The sequence below is a fragment of the Spermophilus citellus genome, assembly GCF_964194105.1.
Source record: "Spermophilus citellus genome assembly, chromosome: 3".
In the NCBI taxonomy this organism is placed as follows: domain Eukaryota; kingdom Metazoa; phylum Chordata; class Mammalia; order Rodentia; family Sciuridae; genus Spermophilus; species Spermophilus citellus.
This window is the reverse complement of record NC_138184.1, coordinates 116,494,735-116,513,531: the sequence shown is the minus strand read 5'-3', so window position 1 is coordinate 116,513,531 and position 18,797 is coordinate 116,494,735. Positions and strand designations below refer to the sequence as shown.

Genomic DNA, 18,797 nt, shown 5'->3' with positions numbered 1-18,797 from the left:
GGTCTCAAAATAAGTTGAAAGGCTGGGGATGTAGCTCAGAGGCAAAATGCTCCTGGGTTCAATTCCTACTGCCATTGAAAAAAAGGAAGGGCCCTATTTGGGAGGCAAATTCACTAGGGACCAAATTAGACACTGCCACGCTCTTGTGCTAATCTTCTGCATATCACAATTATTTAAACAGTTTGGGAAGTGAGCGCCCACTAGTAGCGCGACTGCTTTACGCTTTGGGGAAAAAAACTAGTCACCGAAGAGCCTAACCGCACAGCCTAAGTTACCCGGTTTCCGAGAGCGAGAAGGAGCAACCCCTGATCAGAACCGCCACTTCCTTTCCTCCCGCCATTTCCTTTCCTCCCACGCGCACCCGCGGGTTTCCGGGGCCCTCGCCTTTGCTTCCGGTCTCCGCTCCTTACTTCCGGCTGCCGCTCTTTCCTTTCTTCCGCTTCTCTATGGTGTATGCGCTTAGATTGCCTGGCGGCCGGAAGTAGCTTGCAGTCCAGTCGGGGACCGGTCGGTGAAGCGGTGTGGTGAGGAAGGGAAGAGGGTGGCGTGACCCGCGGTACCGCGGAACCGGGTCGGGCTCTTCCGGACTGAGGTGCAGACCGCGCAAGGGGTGTCTCTGGGCTGGAGTACAAACCAGATTATCCACCCACTCCTCCTGGGGTTCCTGGTCCCCGGGCTCCGCGCTGTATCCTCATCTGGAAAAATGTTTGCTGCAGCATCCTCAGGCCCTGCTTTGTAGCCTCATGATGTTAATGATGGTGGTAACAGCTCACATTTATTGTGCAGTCTTGTGTGCTGGGCACTCTATTGTGTCCCAGTGTTGGGATTTCCCACACTGAAGCCTTTCGGGTCCTACCTTTGTGGGATTTACCAATTCAGTTTACCACTTGTACAATTTGTTTACTAAAGATTTTTATTCCAGTCACTTTATTTGAGAGCGGTGGTTATTGGGGCTCGAACCTAAGTCTTTAGGCATGCTAGGCAAGCGTTCTACCACGGAGCTACACTTCCAACCCCGTTTCACTTTTTAAACATAAATACTTGGAGAAAAAATGTCAAGTTATTTTACCATGAAAATTGCTTTCATTTTTTTTATTCAGAAGATAATGATACAAATATATTTAATATAATGAAAACAGGCCTTTGTTAACAAATTCTGCCCAGATTTCATTGTCTAAGGCTTGGAGATAAAGTCCTGTTTTTTTTTTTTTTTTTAAACAAGTGAACTTTGGTATTCATAGATGTCAAAAATAAATTATGGAAGATATAAGTTCTTGAAGCAATTGGAAGTTTCAAAAAAGAATTGAAAGGGATTAATTTTCTCCTTGGGTAATCAGTGTTATATAATATCACCCATGCACCACAGCCCCAGCTCAAGTTTATCATCTTTCCTAGTAGAGTGTCTTTTGTGTTAATGCCTTCCCTCCCCATGAGCCCTGATATAGGGACTGTTATTCTCTTTTGATTTGTGAGGAAACAGATCCAGAAAAAAGTGAAGTGACTTGACCCAGAACTTATAACCATAAAATAATAGAGCGGAGATTCTAGTTTGTGCACTTTTGACTCTGCCTCAACACACTGTTGGCTCTCCCCAATAAGTGTGGCAGCTAACTAAGAGGGACAGTGCTGCCCACCTGAGGGCTGAGGTGATGACTACAAGGGAGGATGTTTTGTGAGCCTAGAACCCCCTGAAATTGTGCGTTCTGTTCTTTAAATTTCAGGTTCAGCCAGCGTGGCATCACCAGATGAAATGCTGTCAAGACTAGGAGGCCTAATACTATAGTTGTCAAGAGCGTTGACATTGGGCTGGGGTAGCTCACTCGCCTAGCTTGTGTGAGGCCCTGGGTTCGATTTTCAGCACCACATATAAATAAATATAATAAACATATTGTGTCCAACTACAACTAAAAAATTAATATTTTTTTTTAAAAAAGAGCTTTGACATTGGTCCAGGTTTTAGTGTACTAGCCATGAGATAGGCAAGATATTTGCCTTTGCAATTCTCAGTTTTCTCATTTATAAAATGTTAGTGGTTCTTATCTGAAAATTTTTTTATAGTAATCAAATGAGAACATACCCATAAAGTGCTTAGACCAAGGCCCACCACACAGTGACCAGTCAAGGGTAGTGGGAACGGATTTATGTGAGACAAGTTCATTTTGGACAGGCTGAAAGATGAGTCCCTGTTTTACAGAGTATTACACTCAAGCTTTAGAGGTTGAGTGGCTTTTCTTGAGTTACCACATCTATAAATAACTAGAGTTGCTAGATAGACTTAGTATTCTTACTTCAGAAAAATCCTGAAAGCTTTTTCCTCTTACCAGCTCTCTATTGTTTTCTCCTAACCTTAAAGAACAACCATGTCATCAGAATCCAGCAAAAAACGGAAGCCCAAAGTGATCCGAAGTGATGGAGCTCCAACTGAAGGAAAGCGGAATCGATCTGACACAGAGCAGGTGAGATCAGCCAGGTTGCCACGGTGCTGAGAGATGTAGCTTGTGCTGGGCACAGTAGTACACTCCTGTATTTCCAGTGACTCCAGAGGCTTAGACAGGAGGAACACAAGTTCAGGGCTAGCCTCAGCAACTTAGTGAGACCTGTCTCAAAATTAAAAAAAAAAAAGCAGGTCTAGGAATATAACTCAGTGGTAAAGTGCCCCTGGATTAAATCCTTAGTACCCCCAAAAAGAAAAAAGAAATTGCAGCTATGGTCAAGCACTTACATAGGGGTTTGTGTCAGCTCAGGTTTGTATCTACCAGAGACAGTCCCATGGTGGTCTCTGTTTGACCAGGTGACTAGAATTTCTGTGGCCCCATAAAATCTGTGTGTCCACATCAGGTTTAGCTGCAGCATCCCAAGAACCAACAAGCCTGTATTAGACATCATTGGTACGTACACAGTGTGATGTATGTCTCCAGTTTCCTGATGGTCAGAAGACAGGAGCTTGACTACCGCATAGCTCTGGCGCTTCAGAGATGTTACATCCCCAAGTATGCTACTAAGATGGTACCAGAACCTTAAACCCACAGAACCTGTTCTGTGGCCCGAGAGCTCTTGTGGTCAACAGGTGGTTCTTCTTTTTTTGTCTTTCTGTCCTTGAGTCTTTCAAGCCAATTCATGACTTGGCTGTTTTTGTTTGGCTAGTTGGTTTTTTGTTTGTCTGCTTGTTGTTTTAAGTAGAATCATGAAACACTAGCTTAAATTTCAATTAAAACAGGATCTGGGGTTGTGGCTCAGTGGTAGAGTGCATGTGAGGCACTGGGTTCAATCCTCAACATCACATATAAATGAACAAATAAAATAAAATAAAGGTATTGTGTCCATCTACAACTAAAATATATATATTAATTAAAAAGTTTTAATTTATATATATTAATTAAAAAGTTTCAATTAAAACACAGTATGGGCTGAGGTATAGCTCAGTGGTAGAACCTATATTAGCATATGCAAGGGCTTAGTTTTAATCCCCAGCACGCACGCACACACACACAAAAAAAATCAAAACCAGAAAACAATGCTTTTAGCACTTTGTGATAGTTTTGTGTTGTATTATATATATATGTGTGTATATGTGCATGCATGCATACACATATGTATGCATGTGTATGTATATATGCATATATATATTGCTTTCGTGTGTTTTTCATTTAACTCATAGACAAACTTATAAACAGGTGCAAATATTAAACCTCTTTTTTGCAACCTAAAACTCATTGTTCAGTATGAGTCTTGATATATATAAGAAAGAATATTATGAAAGATAAAAACAATGCTTTTCTCTGATTTAGGAAATCAGATGGCTGAAGGACCTTATTTTTTTTGAGTTTTGATTATGGCACTCTTGTCTTAGTTTTGATATTATAGTCTGCCAAAGCTTGGTATAACCATCTAAATATCTATCAGTAGAAATTTGATTAAGTGATTTCTGGCTTATCTCTACAGTGGATTATTATTTTTTTAACTGTAGATGAACACAATACCTTTAATTAATTAATTAATTAATTTTTATGTGGTGCTGAGGATTGAATCCAGTGCCTCACATGTATGAGGCAAGTGCTGTACCACTGAACCACAACCCCAGACCCATACAGCTGTTTTGATAGAAATCTATATTTATTTTTATGAGAAGTTACACTGAATAACACAGACAATGATGATTCTGTCTTGCTTAAAAATATAAATTTATTTATAGTATTCACAATGGAGTTGTTTGGGGCTGGAAAGTGAAATTATAGGAAGTTATTTCTTTTTCTTTTTTTTTTTTTTTTTTTTTTTTGGTACTGGGGATTGATTAAACACTGCCATTAGCCATATCCCCAGCCCTTTTTATTTTTTTATTTTGAGATAGGGCCTCACTAGGTTGCTTAAGGTTTTGCTGAGTTACTGAGACTGACCTTGAACTTTGTGATGTTTCTGTTCTTAGACACCAAATATGCATACTTTGTAATAAGAAAAAGAAGTTTCTGTTTTGAAAATAAAAACATTTGATATGAGGATCATTTTCTTTAGTGACCTAATTTGGGGCTTCATTGTTAATTGTACATGTTTAACAAGAGATCTCAGTCAGGTGTCTCTAGTCCCAACAGGGAGACTCATTTCTCACCTGGGGCCTCTCTCCTTGCCTTCACAGGAAGGTAAATACTATAGCGAGGAGGCTGAGGTGGACCTGCGGGACCCTGGCAGAGACTATGAGCTGTATAAGTACACGTGCCAGGAGCTTCAGAGGCTGATGGCCGAGATCCAGGATCTGAAGAGCCGGGGCGGCAAGGATATGGTAAGGAATGGAACCAGGCAAACTTGAACCTGGTAGGTCTGCGCAGAGAGGTACCTTTTGCACCTACCGGGGCCCTTCTTGATCTTGATCTTCTGTTCTAGCCATAATCAGGTGGTTGGAGCCTATAGGCTCCAGAGCTACCTATTAATTAATTGGAACCTGTCATCATTACCTGATTACCCATTATGGTAATGAATGTACAGGATAATTATTTTTTTAAAACTTAGATTTGATCATTCTTTGACATAACATTTATTACATAAGTAGCCAGCATTTTTACTTAGTGCTGAGAAATGGTAGTACATATCAATTCCCTTGATGTGATAGCATGAGTATGCATAAGTAAATCGGTAGAGACCAAAAATGAAGTTATCATTTGTGTCTAAAAACTAGATAAATTAAAAAATAATTTTCATCTTTTCCCCAGGGATCTTATTTGTGCTTAAGCTGGCTAACATTACTAAAGTTATTACATCATATCTGTTTTATTGTAGCCAAACTTTATGACTGTACTTTTGTTATTATCACTTAAATTATTCTGTAATGCTATTGATAGAGGTCAGATTTTGAGTCACAATGCTACTATTATGAAGTTCTCTTTAGGATCTTAGGGAAAGCTATTAATCGTATATTGGCTGCACCTGGTCTATCTTTAATTCCTGTCACTCCAGTCTAAGTAGAAATTGCTTTTCTGCCTGGGAAACTTAGGCACTTCCTTTGTATAGTCATCCCTTCTGTTGGTGTTTCCCTCATGACAGTACCTGTGGTTTAGAGCTCCCCCTGGTGTCTTCCTTTGGTCCTGAATGGGGATGGGTCGGCAGGGAGGGACTGAAGGAAGCTGAGACAGCACCTATTCTTAGTGGTCTTTACCTTTTTCTTTGCCCACAGGCAATTGAAATTGAAGAACGAAGGATCCAAAGCTGTGTACATTTCATGACTCTAAAGAAGCTTAACCGATTAGCCCACATCAGGTTGAAGAAAGGAAGGGATCAGACCCATGAGGTAGAGTTGAAAGATTTAATGAATCCTACTTCCTGCTTTTCCTCATCCCCTTCTCTATCTCCTTTTTCCCTTTTCTGACTTTGCAGATGCTCTGTCCCACCCCAACTTAACCTGCTCTCACCTTCAGCCTTGTCTTTCCTTCAGGCTAAGCAGAAAGTAGACGCCTATCACCTGCAACTACAGAACCTGCTGTATGAGGTGATGCACCTACAGAAGGAGATCACTAAATGTCTGGAATTTAAGTGAGTTTGGGAACGCAGTGCTTTGATACACCTGGTGTATTGTAACTGCTTTTTCCTACATAGCTCAGTGTGAGCTAGTTTCTTTGAAAAGAAATTCAATGAGCTTGAAGGACTGCAGGATCTGGGTGAAGGGTGAATAGATCACTCTGAGTGGTAGAATTGTAAGCAGTAGTTTGGGGCTGCACAAAGAACCATAGAAGCCTCTCTGATCCTTTTGAGTTTGTGAACTCTACAGTTGGTAAAGAGTGCTTCTCTGTCCCCAGCAGGAGCCTTTACTTTACCAGTTTGATTCCTGGGCACATTATATGGGAGCAGGGTTTTTTTTTTTTTTTTTTGGTACTAGGGATTGAATCTAGAGGTGCTTTACCACTGAACTCCATCCTGAGTCCTTTTTGTTTTTCATTTTGAGCCATGGTCAGTACAACTTTTCCCTCAGTCTTCCAAGTTACAATCCTGTCTCCCAATCATATCCTTTTAACATTTTGGCCCAGTTTTCCTCTCTGAAAGCACAGCAGTTCATTTTTGCATATGAATCTTATTCTTTGGACCTGAACTTCTTGCTCCTTAGCTATATTCAGGTGAACAACCTACAGTTTATTAGTAATCTTAGGATGTGATACCTCTTGGCAAAAAACCAAGCTGAGAGATGAGATAGAGGAAGGAGTAAATGGGAAGAGAAAGGAAGGAATTCTTGCTTGGACAGACATTGTGCAAACTGAAAGAAGGCAGATCTTATTTGTAACAAACTTGGTATGAATGGGGACACATTTGACATCAGGGTCCAGCATATCTTTAGTGATGATAATGCTGAGTTTTGTTGTTATTTTATTTTATTTTATTTTTAAGTACTGGGGATTGAACCCAAGAGTACTTAACCACTGAGGCACATCCCTAGACTTTTTTTATTTTGAGACAGGTTCACTGTTGCTTAGGGCCTCACTAAGTTGCCCAGGCTGTCTTTGAACTTGCAGTTTTCCTGCCTCAGCCTCCCAAGTGATGATGCTGATTTTTGAGGTACATGTTACATATTAATACTTAAATACTAATAGAGATCTGGACTTGGTGGCTCATGCCTATAATCCCAGTAGTTCAGGAGCCTGAGGCAGGAGGATTACGAGTTCAAAGCCAACCTCAGCAAGTTGGACTCTAAGCAACATGGTGAGACCCTATCAAAATAAAACATAAAAAGGATTGGGTATGTGACTCAGTGGTTAAGTGCCCCTGGGTTCAATCCTTGGTACCTGTGTCCCCACTCCCCCCCCCCCCCAGAATGTACTAATAAAAAATTTGCGTTAGGGCTGGGGATGTGCCTCAAGCCGTAGTGTGTTTGCCTGGCATGCGCGCGGCGCTGGGTTGGATCCTCAGCACCACATACAAATAAAGATGTTGTGTCCGCCAAAAACTAAAAAATAAATATTTTTTTTTTTTTTTTTTTTTTTTAAAGAGAGAGTGGGAGAGGAGAGAGAGAGAGGGGGGGAGAATTTTTAATATTTATTTTTTAGTTCTTGGCGGACACAACATCTTTGTTGGTATGTGGTGCTGAGGATCGAACCCGGGCCGCACGCACGCCAGGCGAGCGCGCTACCGCTTGAGCCACATCCCCAGCCCTAAAAAATAAATATTAAAAAATTCTCTCTCTCTCTCAAAAAAAAAAATTGCGTCAGTTAATACTATTGTACCATCCTTAGGTTCTTGGTTTTGATAGTGTATTATATTTATTATCATTGGGGGAACCTGGACAAAGAGTACACAGAAAATAAACTCTCAGTAGTTTGACACATAATATTTGTACATCTTTATGAGATACAATATGGTGTTTTGATTCATGTATACATTGAATAATAATCAACTCAGAATAATTGGCACCCATGACTTTAAACTTTCATCATTTGTTTATGGTAAGTACATTCATACTTCTCTCTTCCAACAGTTTGAGAAACTTAAAAGTTCATTGTACTTAACCCTGTTATATTTTAGAACACTAGAATTTTTTCTTCCTGTTGAGCAATAACATTGTACCTATTGATCAACCTCTTCCTCTCCCTTCTCAGTACTATGTTAGAAACTTCTTGTGAATCTTAAACTTTATCAGAATTTAAAAAGTGTGAAAACAAAATAAAAGAATACAATGCACCATTCCATAATCATTGCTCAGATGGAAGCTGACAAACTCAGAATGTGGTGGAATTTGGGCCTGTGGGGCAGTAGGCAGCTGTGTGAAAAGAGCTGTAGTTAGATAGCCTGGGTCCATGTCTGAGCTCTACTATGCACTGAATAAAAGCCTCCATCTCACTTGAAAAATGGAGATAAAAATCCCCACATCCTAGAATTGTTATAAGATTAAATTAAGTGAAGACATATATAGGGTGCTAATTATTTTTTTTCTGGGGGCGGTTGATGCAGTATTAGGGATTAAACTTAGAGGTGTTTTACTACTTACTGAGCCACATCTTCAGTCTTTTTTTATTTTGAGACAGGGTATTGCTAATTTGCCTAGGGCCTTGCTAAATTGCTGAGGCTGGCCTCAAACTTGTGTTTCCCTCTGCCACAGCCTTCTAAGTCCCTGGGATTACAGGAGTGTACCACTAGCTGGGTGTTGTGGTTTATGCCTGTAATCCCAGTCAGCAACAGCCAGGAACTAAGCAACTCAGTGAGACCCTGTCTCTAAATAAAATGCAAAATAGGGCTGGGGATGGGGCTCAGTGGTTGAGTGCCCCTGGGTTTACCCTAGTACCAAAACACAAAACAAAGAACAGGAGTGCACCACTGCGCCCAGCTGGTGGGTACTAATTAATACGTAGTAGTTGCTGACCATGACCACGATAATGCGGCCTGATCTGAGCACTCAACTTTGTTAATGCATCAAAAAGTATTGGATTTATTTTCTTTTATACCAGTATGTCACTGTTCATGTAACAATTAAAATCTTTTATCTTTTTTACATCTGGTTCTGGCATGCTGGATCTCCCTCCCTCCTATACTTATACTTAGTGTTTTGAACTTACATTCAGACTCTTAATGTTTATTCTTGTTCCATGACATGTCCTGCTTTCAACCTGACAGTTTAGGTCTAGGCTGTATTGATTTTGACTCTTAGCTCTCCTGCTCAACTGGGAGATATTTGTAAATTCAGTAAGTATCCTTTCCAGGTCTTTAGCTAATTCATAGATAAAAAGGTTGGACAGCATGGACAAGGATCCTATCGCATGTCACCAGTGACCTCTCATCATACTGAAACATCTGCTAACGAGCATATTCTGAAATTGGATTCCAGTATCTTGAGTAATTGTGGATTAGGGCTGAGTGAGTGCAGTTGAAGGGACTCCCAATTTAAGCCACAGTTTGGGTTCTTGAGAACAGCAGCTTGACATCTGTTTTCTTCCTGTAGGTCAAAGCATGAAGAAATAGATCTGGTCAGTTTAGAGGAATTTTATAAGGAAGCTCCACCAGACATCAGCAAAGCTGAAGTCACCATGGGAGACCCTCATCAGCAGACCTTAGCACGACTGGACTGGGAATTGGAGCAACGGAAAAGGTAGAATTTACTTTTTCTTGGCTTCTGCTGCTGCTTTGTTTGTTTGTTTATTTGTTGCTGAGGGTTACACCCAGGGGCACTTAACCTCTGAGCCACATCCCCAGCCAGTTTTTTTTATTTTTTTTTATTTTGAGTCAGGGTCTTGCCAGTTGCTTGGGACCTCACTAGATTTCTGAAGCTGACCTTGCACTTTTGATTCTCCTGCCTCAGCCTCCTGAATTGCTGGGATTACAGGTGTTTACCACCATGCTTGGCTTCTCCTTCCTGATCTTCCTAACCATAGAGTGATAGTGCTTTGTCATGATCCAGGATCAGACAGCCAAGTACTGTGCAATTAGTAGAATAATCTCCAAAACAATTTTTTTTTTTTTTTTTTTTTTTTTTTTTGTGGAGTTGGTAACTGAACCCAGGACCTCTAGGCTAACACTCTTCCATTGACCTACATTCCCAGCCCTTTTTATTTTATTTTGAGACCAAACCTGACCAACCTCATCATGGGTGGGATTGTATTTGCTTAAGGTTATTAATAGAAAGTTGGAGTGGTGCTTTTTTTGTTTTGTTTTGTTTTTGAGATGGAGTCTCACTGTGTTTTTCAGGCTGGCCACCATGTTGTGGACTCAAGTGATCCTCCTGCCTCAGTCCTCTGATTAACTAGGAGTATAGGCAGGAGCCACCACACCTGGCCATTAAAGTAACTTTTTTTTGTTTTTAGGGGGGTAGTGGGGATTGAATCCAGGGATATTTTGCTACTAAGCTACATACCCTTATATTTATTTTTTTTTAGTTGTAGATGTACACAATATCTTTATTCATTTATTTTTATGTGATGCTGAGGATTGAACCCAGTGCCTCACATGGGTGAGGCAAGCTCTCTATCATTGAGCTATAGCCCCAGCCCCCCACTTTTTATTTGTTTATTTTTTTAAAAAATTTTTTTAGTTGTAGGCAGACACAATACCTTTATTTTGTTTATTTATTTACTTTTATATGGTGCCGGGATCAAACTCAGTGCCTCACACATGCTCTGTAAGTGCTCTACCACTGAGCCACAATTCCAGTCTGCCCTTTTTATTTATTTTATTTTGAGGTAGAGTCTTGATGAATTGCGTAGGGCCTTGCTAAGTTCCTGAGATTGGCCTCAAACTTGTGATCCTCCTGCCTCAGCCTCCTGAGCTGCTGGGATTACAGGCATGCACCATCATACACAGCAAAGTAACCTTTTTTCTTTAAAATTTCAATACCTGAGGGGCTGGAATTGTGGCTCAGCGGCAAAGTGCTTGTCTAGCACATGTGAGGCCCTGAGTTCCATCCTCAGCACCACATAAAAATAAAAAAATAAAAGATATTGTGTCCAACTACAACTAAAAAATATTTTTTAAAAAAATTTCAATACCTGAGACCTAAATGTCTTTTGTACCATAAATCTAATTTTAGTTTTGCCTTTCCCCCCATCTTTAAGCATAATCCTGCAGCATCATATGCTTTCTGTTATTTTAGAAAGTTGTACAACATTTTAGTGTATAGAAAAATGTAACTTAAAAAGTCCTTTCCCCCTGTTGAACTTTTAGGTTATTTCCATTTTTGCTACCATAAATAATGTTGTTTACATATTAAATTTTTCTGTACTAATAAAGAGCTTTTCTTTATTAATCATAAATAGAATGTTTTTAATCTGCAAGTTAATCTAGGTCAAAGAATACAGTATATGTATTTTTCCATACTGGAATTTTCATGGTTGCTTCTCTCCTGTTGCCTATTTGTATAAGAATTCTAGGGTTTTTGATTGGCAAATCTGTCCTGTTTTTCCTTACATAAGCAGCACTTTCTATACTTGCCTTTTTCTGTAATAGGAGATATTCTGTCCCCTTGGTCCATGTTAGACACTTTGCCCTGAGTCTGGTTCTTAGGGAATTTACGTCTGTGTTTGAGCAGAGGAACCTGGACTGTCACTCCCCTGTTAAGTTGACTTTTTGACCCAGGCATAGGCTGAACCATGAGTGCTGCATACCTGTGGCACTGATCCAGAATCCATTCCCATCCTGCCTCACTCAGGCCAGTCTATGGGCTTTGTATTAATGAAGAGCTTTTATAGAATGTCCATAACTGCTTGATCCAGGTTTATGGAAGTTCAGAGGTATTCTCTAGTGGTTACAGGTGGAACTTCTAGAGAGAAACAGGGATGGGTTCATTTGTTTGCTCTTAACTAGATGTCTTTGGGCAAGTTAATGCCTCCTGGAACCTTAGTTTTCTCCTTTAGGGACAAGATCTTCCTGTGTTTGTATAAGGACTAAATGTGATAGTTCTTATAAAGAGTTTCCTAAGGGTCTTGCACATGGCAAATGTTGGCAAACATTAGCATTTAAAAATTTTTTTTTAAATTATCAATGGATCTTTTATTTTATTTATTTATATGCGGTACTGAGGCTCAAACCCAGGGCCTCACACATACAAGGCAAGCACTCTACCACTGAGCCACAACCCCAGCCCCAAACATTAGCATTTAATTGTAGCTGCTATTATAGGTAGAGTCTGACCTGTTCTCCTGTCTTATTACAGAAAAAGGCAAGTATAGAAAGTGCTGCTTATGTAAAAAAACAGATGTACCATTCAAAAGCCCTAGAATTCTTGAACAAATATAAAAAATTACTCTAACAGGAGAGAAGCAACCATGAAAATTCCAGTTTGAAAAAATATATATACTGTATTTTTATACCTAGATTAATTGTTGATATGTCCCTTTAAGGCATCAGGTGACAGCGCTTTGTTTACCCTCTCAGGCTGGCGGAGAAGTACCGAGAGTGCCTGTCCAACAAAGAGAAAATCCTTAAGGAGATTGAGGTGAAGAAGGAATACCTGAGCAGCCTCCAGCCTCGCCTCAACAGCATCATGCAGGTGAGGCCTGCTAGTCTTTTGCTTTTGCCTTTACCACTGCCCAGAGGCCACCAGAAGCTACATCGCCCTTTGGGCTTTGCCAGGTCTTACGCTAATCTGAGTACATATTAGGAATGTCTTATGTGAAGTCCTACCTGGTTGTACAATAAGCTTACGTCCTGCAGTAAAGAAATGCTTACAGCTAGGATTGTAGCTCAGTGGTTGTCTAGTATGTGAGGCACTGGGTTCAATCCTTAGCACCACATAAAAATAAACAAAGTATTTTGTTTATCTACAACTAAAAAAACATTTAGGAAAAAAAAGGGAAGAGAAAGAAATTCTGGCCAGGGGTTAAAGGGTAGCTCAGTGGTAGAGCATTGCCTCACATGCATGAGACACTGGGTTTAATCCCCAGCACTGTAATAAAAGAAATGAAAGAAGGAAGGAAGGAAGGAAATAAATAAATAAATTCTGTCCAGGTGGTTTTAGAAACATATATACACATGTAATGGGCATTTTCTTTATATCTAGAGCCCCCTCTGCACTGTGTCATACTTTTTCAGATTATATAAATTCAGTTAACCCCCTTCATGGTCCCCACTAGCCCTATAGTCTCTAGGCGCCTTTTTTTTTTTTTAACCTAGGGTCTCACATATACTAGGCAAGTGTACTACCACTACATCCCTGTCCCGTCTCAAGTTATCTAAACATGCTTCCTGTGGATGTCTGTTACATCCCACTGAGGAGAGCTCAGGGCAGACTGTTCAGCAGATCTGCTTCCTTTGTAAAGAACTTGACACATTTGAAATCCATTATGTTCCTTAGGAGGAAAAGTTCCCACTTTACCTATGAAATAGATTGTCTTTCTATACAGGTGACCTGATTTTTGTTTGCTTTGTAAAGCTAGATTTGTTCTAAAAATCGTTATGGTTTTATGAAGCAGGATAAATGGTAATATGGAGGAGCTTTGTAAAAGGACCCTAGAGAAATTATAAATTCACTTTTCCCGGACTTGGCAAGACCTGCATTTCCTCTCTTCAACTGTAGGAATAGAATTAGAATTGTTAACAAAAATATTTTCCAGTAGCACTAAATAACCAGAGAAAAAGAAAATGGAAATGAAAAGGTTTGGTTGTACTCAACACTCCAAATCCTCTGCATGGTTAAATTTTCTTCAGTTAACTGGACACAGTAAATAGGATCTAGGTTAAATAAACTTTTTGTGTAGTATAGCCTTTCTTTTTTAAATACCGGTGATTAGAACCCAGGGCCACTTAACTACAGAGCCACATCCCCAGCCCTCCACCCTTTCTTTTTAGACGGGGTCTCGGTAAGTTGCTTAGCACCTTGCTGAGGCTAGCCTCAAACTTGTGATCCTCCTGCCTCTGCCTCCCAAGTTGCAGGGATTACAGGCATGTGCTACAATACCTGGTGTGTAATATGGCCTTATAGCTGTGATGGAAGTATGGAATGGCATAATACTGGTAGAATAACTGGACAGGAAGGAAACCTATTAATAGTATTAAGGGAAACAGTTATAAATTGTAGAGTGTATAGTATGGTCTCATTTTTATGTTTTGATCTACAAAGAAGCTGTGTGGATTTACGTGTGTGTGTTTTGTGTGTGCTTAGAATAATATATATTTACACAAAACCATTACCAGTTACCTTTGTGGGGCTATAAACTGAGAGATTTTACTTTATAAAGTTGCCTACAACTTTCTGATACAACATACACATATATTACTTTAAACAGTAGTTGGGTGCAGTCATGCATGTCTGTAGTCCCTGCTATTTGGGAGGCTGAGGCAGAAGGATCACTTAAGCCCATGAGTTTGAGACCAACCTGGCAGCATAGTGAGCCCCACATCTCAAAATGTAATAATAGTAATCTTATAGGGCTGGGGGTTTAGATTGGTGGTAGAGTGAATGCTTAGCATGCACAATGCCATGGGTTTATTGCCTAGCACCAAAATAACAGAAAAGCATACAGGTGTACAGCTGAATGAATATTTACTGAGCAAACACATCTGTATTGCCACTCCAAAATCAAGAGAGAGCATTATCAATTTTCTAGAGTTCTTTATTACCACTCTCAGACACTATTTACTATTCATAACCATTATCTCAACTTCTTACATAGGTAGTTTTGTCTACTTTTTTTAATATTTATTTTTTAGTTGTAGTTGCACACAATACCTTTATTTTATTTATTTATTTTTATGTGGTGCTGAGGATCGAACCCAGGGCCTTGCATGTGCTAGGTGAGTGTTCTACCACTGAGCCACAACCCCAGCCCCTAGTTTTGTCTACTTTTGAGTTTCATGCAAATAGAATTGTATATACTCTTATGTGTCTGATTTTTGTTGCTCAATGGTATGTTTGTGGAATTTATCTTTTAAAAGATCAGTAGTGCTGGGCAAGGTGACGCATGTCTATAATCCCAGCAGCTCAGGAGGCTGAGGCAGAAGGAATTCAAGTTCAGAGCCAGCCTCAGCAACAGCAAGGTGCTAAGCAACTCAGTGAGACCCTTTCTCTAAATAAAGTACAAATAGGACTGGGGATGTGGTTCAGTGGTCGAGTGCCCCTGAGTTCATCCTAGTACCGCCCACCCATCCCCCTCCCCAGAAAAAAAGGAAAAAAAAGCTAAGTAGTACTCATAATAGTTTGTGCCACTTTGAGTACCAATTCATTTCTTTTTATTGATGTTTAGTATTTGATTTTAGTTAGTTTCAATTTGGGGCTATTGTAAGTAATGCTGCTATGAGCATTCTTACCTGTGTCCTTTGGTGAACCTGTATGTACATTTCTGTTGGATATACAGAGGAATGAAATTGTAGAGTCATATAGAATATGCTGTGCATATATTTAGCTTTGGTAGACACAGAATCACTTTTCTAAAGTGATCATACTGATTTATGGTAATTCCCACCAGCACCATATGAAAGGTCTGATTGTTCCATATCCTTGCCAACAGTTTGATATTATTCTGGAGGGTATCTCATTATGGTTTTAATTTTCCTTTCTCTGGGAACTAGTGATGTTGAGCATGACAAGTCTTTTTCTTTTTCTGTTTTTTTTTTTTTTTTTTTTTTTTGGTGGTGCTTAGTCTCAAATCCAGGACCTTACTTATGCTAGGCAAGCACTCTACCACTGAGCTTTATCCCCAGACCCTTGATGTTTACTTGATGCTGTTGGAAATGGTATATTTTCATAATTTCATTTTCTTTCTCTCTGACTGGTATAAAAAATACAATGGATTCATTTATTTGGCCTTTTTCCACCTATACATTCTTTTAGTCATGTATCACTTTGTGAATAAAAAACTGTATACAGGCCAGGCATAGTGGCACACACCTGTAATCCCAGTGACTTAGGAGGCTGAGGCAGGAGAATCAAAAGTTCAAGGCCAGCATCAACAGCATAGTGAGGCCCTAAGCAACTTAGTGAGACTCTGTCTCAAAAACTACATACAGTGGGTACAGTGTTGCATCCTGTAATCCCAGCTTCTTGGGAAGCTGAGACAGGAGGATTCCAAAGTTCAAACCTAGCCTGGGTGATTTAGCAAGACTTCGTCTCAAAAAGAAATGGGGATATAGCTCAGTGGTGGAGCATTCCTGGGTTCAGACCCTGGTACCCCAGCTACTTACAATCACAAAGTAACTGCATGTTCTTATGTGGGATCGGTTAAAAAAGAAAAAAACAAAACACTCTTTTTTGTTGCATAGGCTTCCCTTCCGGTGCAGGAGTACTTGTTCATGCCATTTGACCAGGCTCACAAGCAATATGAGACAGCTAGGCACCTGCCGCCTCCCCTCTACGTGCTCTTTGTCCAGGCTACTGCATATGGGCAGGCCTGTGGTGAGTATGGGGGCTGGATGAGGAGGAGGGCTATGGGAGGAGCAGCCATGACCTACTGAGTCATTTGGAAGTATTGCCTGCCAAGGAGCTCCCCAGCCTTGCCAGAAGCTTTCAGGTGACGGATGCTACCTTCCCTCTGCACCACACCCAGCATGGCTGCTTTGACCAGCTGACCTGAGGCTGGACTCACCTAATGGGTATTTCAGAATGGATGGCTTTGAAACTTTCTTAAGCCTGTCTGGATGGCCCATGGGTGCAGTGTCCAGGAAGCCCCTTTGGGCTCCCAGGTGCTCACTCTATCAAGGCACGCTTGGCAGGTAGATCAGTGCTTCCTAATCTGCTTTGGGTGGGGGGGTGGAGGGTGGTGCTTGTGAAGACAGGTCCCGGCCAGCTCTCCCAGGCTTTCATGATGCTTCAGAACAGGCTGCATGTCATTACAGTGAATTACCATGTGAGAACATGTGTCCTCATTATGCTTAAGTGCAGCCTGGGACTCTGCTAAGGTTTTGAGAAATTTTTGCTTTTGTCCTAATGCAGCTCCACCCAGCACCTAAACTTTTCTATCTCACCCCCATCCCACTGCATTGCATCAGACAGACTTATATTGAGCCAGTGCATGCTCTCCTCCCAGCCACGGGCACCAACACATTACTGTCTCTCTTCTTGTGTCTTCCTGGTCCTTCTCATCTCCCTCCCCTTTGTTCTCCCTCCTGTTTCCATCATCAGCTCATATGAAATCCTCCTCCCAGCCCCCTAGACAGGGTGAGTAATTTTCTTTTCTTTTTGTGTTTAAAATTTATTTGTTTTTACTCCCATTTTGCCCCTACAGAATTCAAGCATAAACAATCAGTGTGGAGCTTGGGATGGGACTCAGTGGTGGAGCACTTGCCTAGCTTGCGTGAGGCCCTGGGTTCAATCTCTATAAACATTTTTAAAAGAGAATGCTCTGTAATTTGCCATTGCTTGAAGGGGGTGATCCAGTTGATTTGGGGGCGGGCTGTGATGGTTTGTATATGGTTGTCAGAGATAAGGCAGTAGTCAGCTACGTTGAGGGACTTTGCCTTTCTTCCTTAATGCACCTGGGCAGCTGGGAGACTATTTCAGGCATATGTGACTTTCTATACCCTTAAGGATAGAGGAGGGTCTGGGGCTATAGCTCAAGCTCTGGGTCTCATCCCCAGCACCACACAAAAAAAAGGAAGTGTACCTGACTTTGTAGCACTAGGCCCCCAGAGTTCCACAAAGAAGGACCCAAGGAGTCACTTAGTGTGTCTTCAAGCCAGGTATGTGAAACAGGCTGTTAACTCAGTTTTGAGAGAGTAAGCTCAGGTTGCACAGACCTGTACTTGAATCCTGGTTTATCTACTTCCTAGCTGTAGTTTCCAACTTCTCTGAGCCTTAAGTTTTTCATATCTAAATAGTTAAAATAATATTATTCCTTCTATAATAGGATTGAATAACAACCTCCTACAAGATTGTTATGAAGATTAAAAACTTTCTTTTTTTTTTTAAATCCTTTCCTCAGATCCTCAGTTTCATCAAAAAAAAAAAAAAATGGTTTTTGTTGTTGTTGTTGTTGTTGTTTATTTTTGGTTTTTTGGTTGTTGTTGATTTGTTGTCCATGTTGGGATAGAACCTGGGCCTCACATATGCTAAGTGAGCCCTGTACTACAAAGCTATATCCCCAGCCTCAAAATTTAGTTTTAAGTCCGGGGAGGTGGCCCACTCCTGTAATCCCAGCAGCTAGAGAGGCTGAGTCCAGCCTCGGCAAATGCGAGACACTAAGCAACTCAGTGAGACCCTGTCTCTAAATAAAGTGCAAAATAGGGCTGGGGATGTGGCTCAGTGATTGAGTGCCCCTGAGTTCAATCCCTGGTACAAACAAACAAAAAATACCAGAGTCTTAAAAAATATTTTTACTTTTCTTTTTGTTTTTGGTCCCTGGGATTAAGTCCTGGGGTGCTTAACCATTAAGCCACATCCCCAGCCCTTTTTTATATTATATTTAGTGATAGGGTTTGCTGAGTTGCTTTAGGGCCTCATAAAGTTGCTGAGGCTGCCTTTGAACTTGTGATCCTCCTGCCTCAGCTTCCTTAAGACACTGGGATTATAGTTCTGCGCCACCATTCCCAGCTTAAAAATAATTTTATAATTAAAATTATATAAACATCATTCAGTTCTTACCACTCAACAGGGCAGCTACTACTTATTTAATCTCCATTTCGTAGATGTGGAACCTGAGACCAGTGGCCCCTCAGAGTAGTGATTTAACTTTGCAGGCCATGTGCTCAGGCAAAGTAGGAACGAGGGACTTAGGTCTGGGACTGGACTATAGCATCCAAATCCCTACTAAATGAGATGATGCCAGCCAGGTGCTTGGAGTCATGCAGAAGAGAGTAAGCACTTAGGTGAGTGCTGTTGTTTCAGGGTGGTAGACAGGTGTAGACTGGTTTCATTTATTTTTATTGTTTTTTTTCTTTTTTTTTTTTTTTTTTTTTTTTTTTGCCAGGGG

The 18,797-nt window shown here is 40.6% G+C and overlaps 1 protein-coding gene across 2 annotated transcripts in view; it reads left to right on the top strand.

Annotated features, from left to right (window-relative positions):
* Positions 1-470: 470 nt before the first annotated feature.
* The window catches only part of THOC5 (THO complex subunit 5), a 38,598-nt gene continuing 20,271 nt past the window's right edge, over positions 471-18,797 (top strand). Inside the window, exons 1-9 of one of the 2 annotated variants that reach the window (XM_081285723.1) lie at positions 471-592; positions 2,354-2,456; positions 4,631-4,774; positions 5,663-5,776; positions 5,921-6,018; positions 9,407-9,553; positions 12,331-12,445; positions 16,153-16,285; positions 17,012-17,047. In XM_081285723.1, coding sequence (XP_081141849.1) covers positions 2,361-2,456; positions 4,631-4,774; positions 5,663-5,776; positions 5,921-6,018; positions 9,407-9,553; positions 12,331-12,445; positions 16,153-16,285; positions 17,012-17,047 — 883 coding nt within the window. In that variant the 5' untranslated portion in view covers positions 471-592; positions 2,354-2,360. The remainder of the gene's footprint in view (positions 593-2,353; positions 2,457-4,630; positions 4,775-5,662; positions 5,777-5,920; positions 6,019-9,406; positions 9,554-12,330; positions 12,446-16,152; positions 16,286-17,011; positions 17,048-18,797) is intronic. The other variant, XM_081285724.1, reaches the window with a different exon arrangement.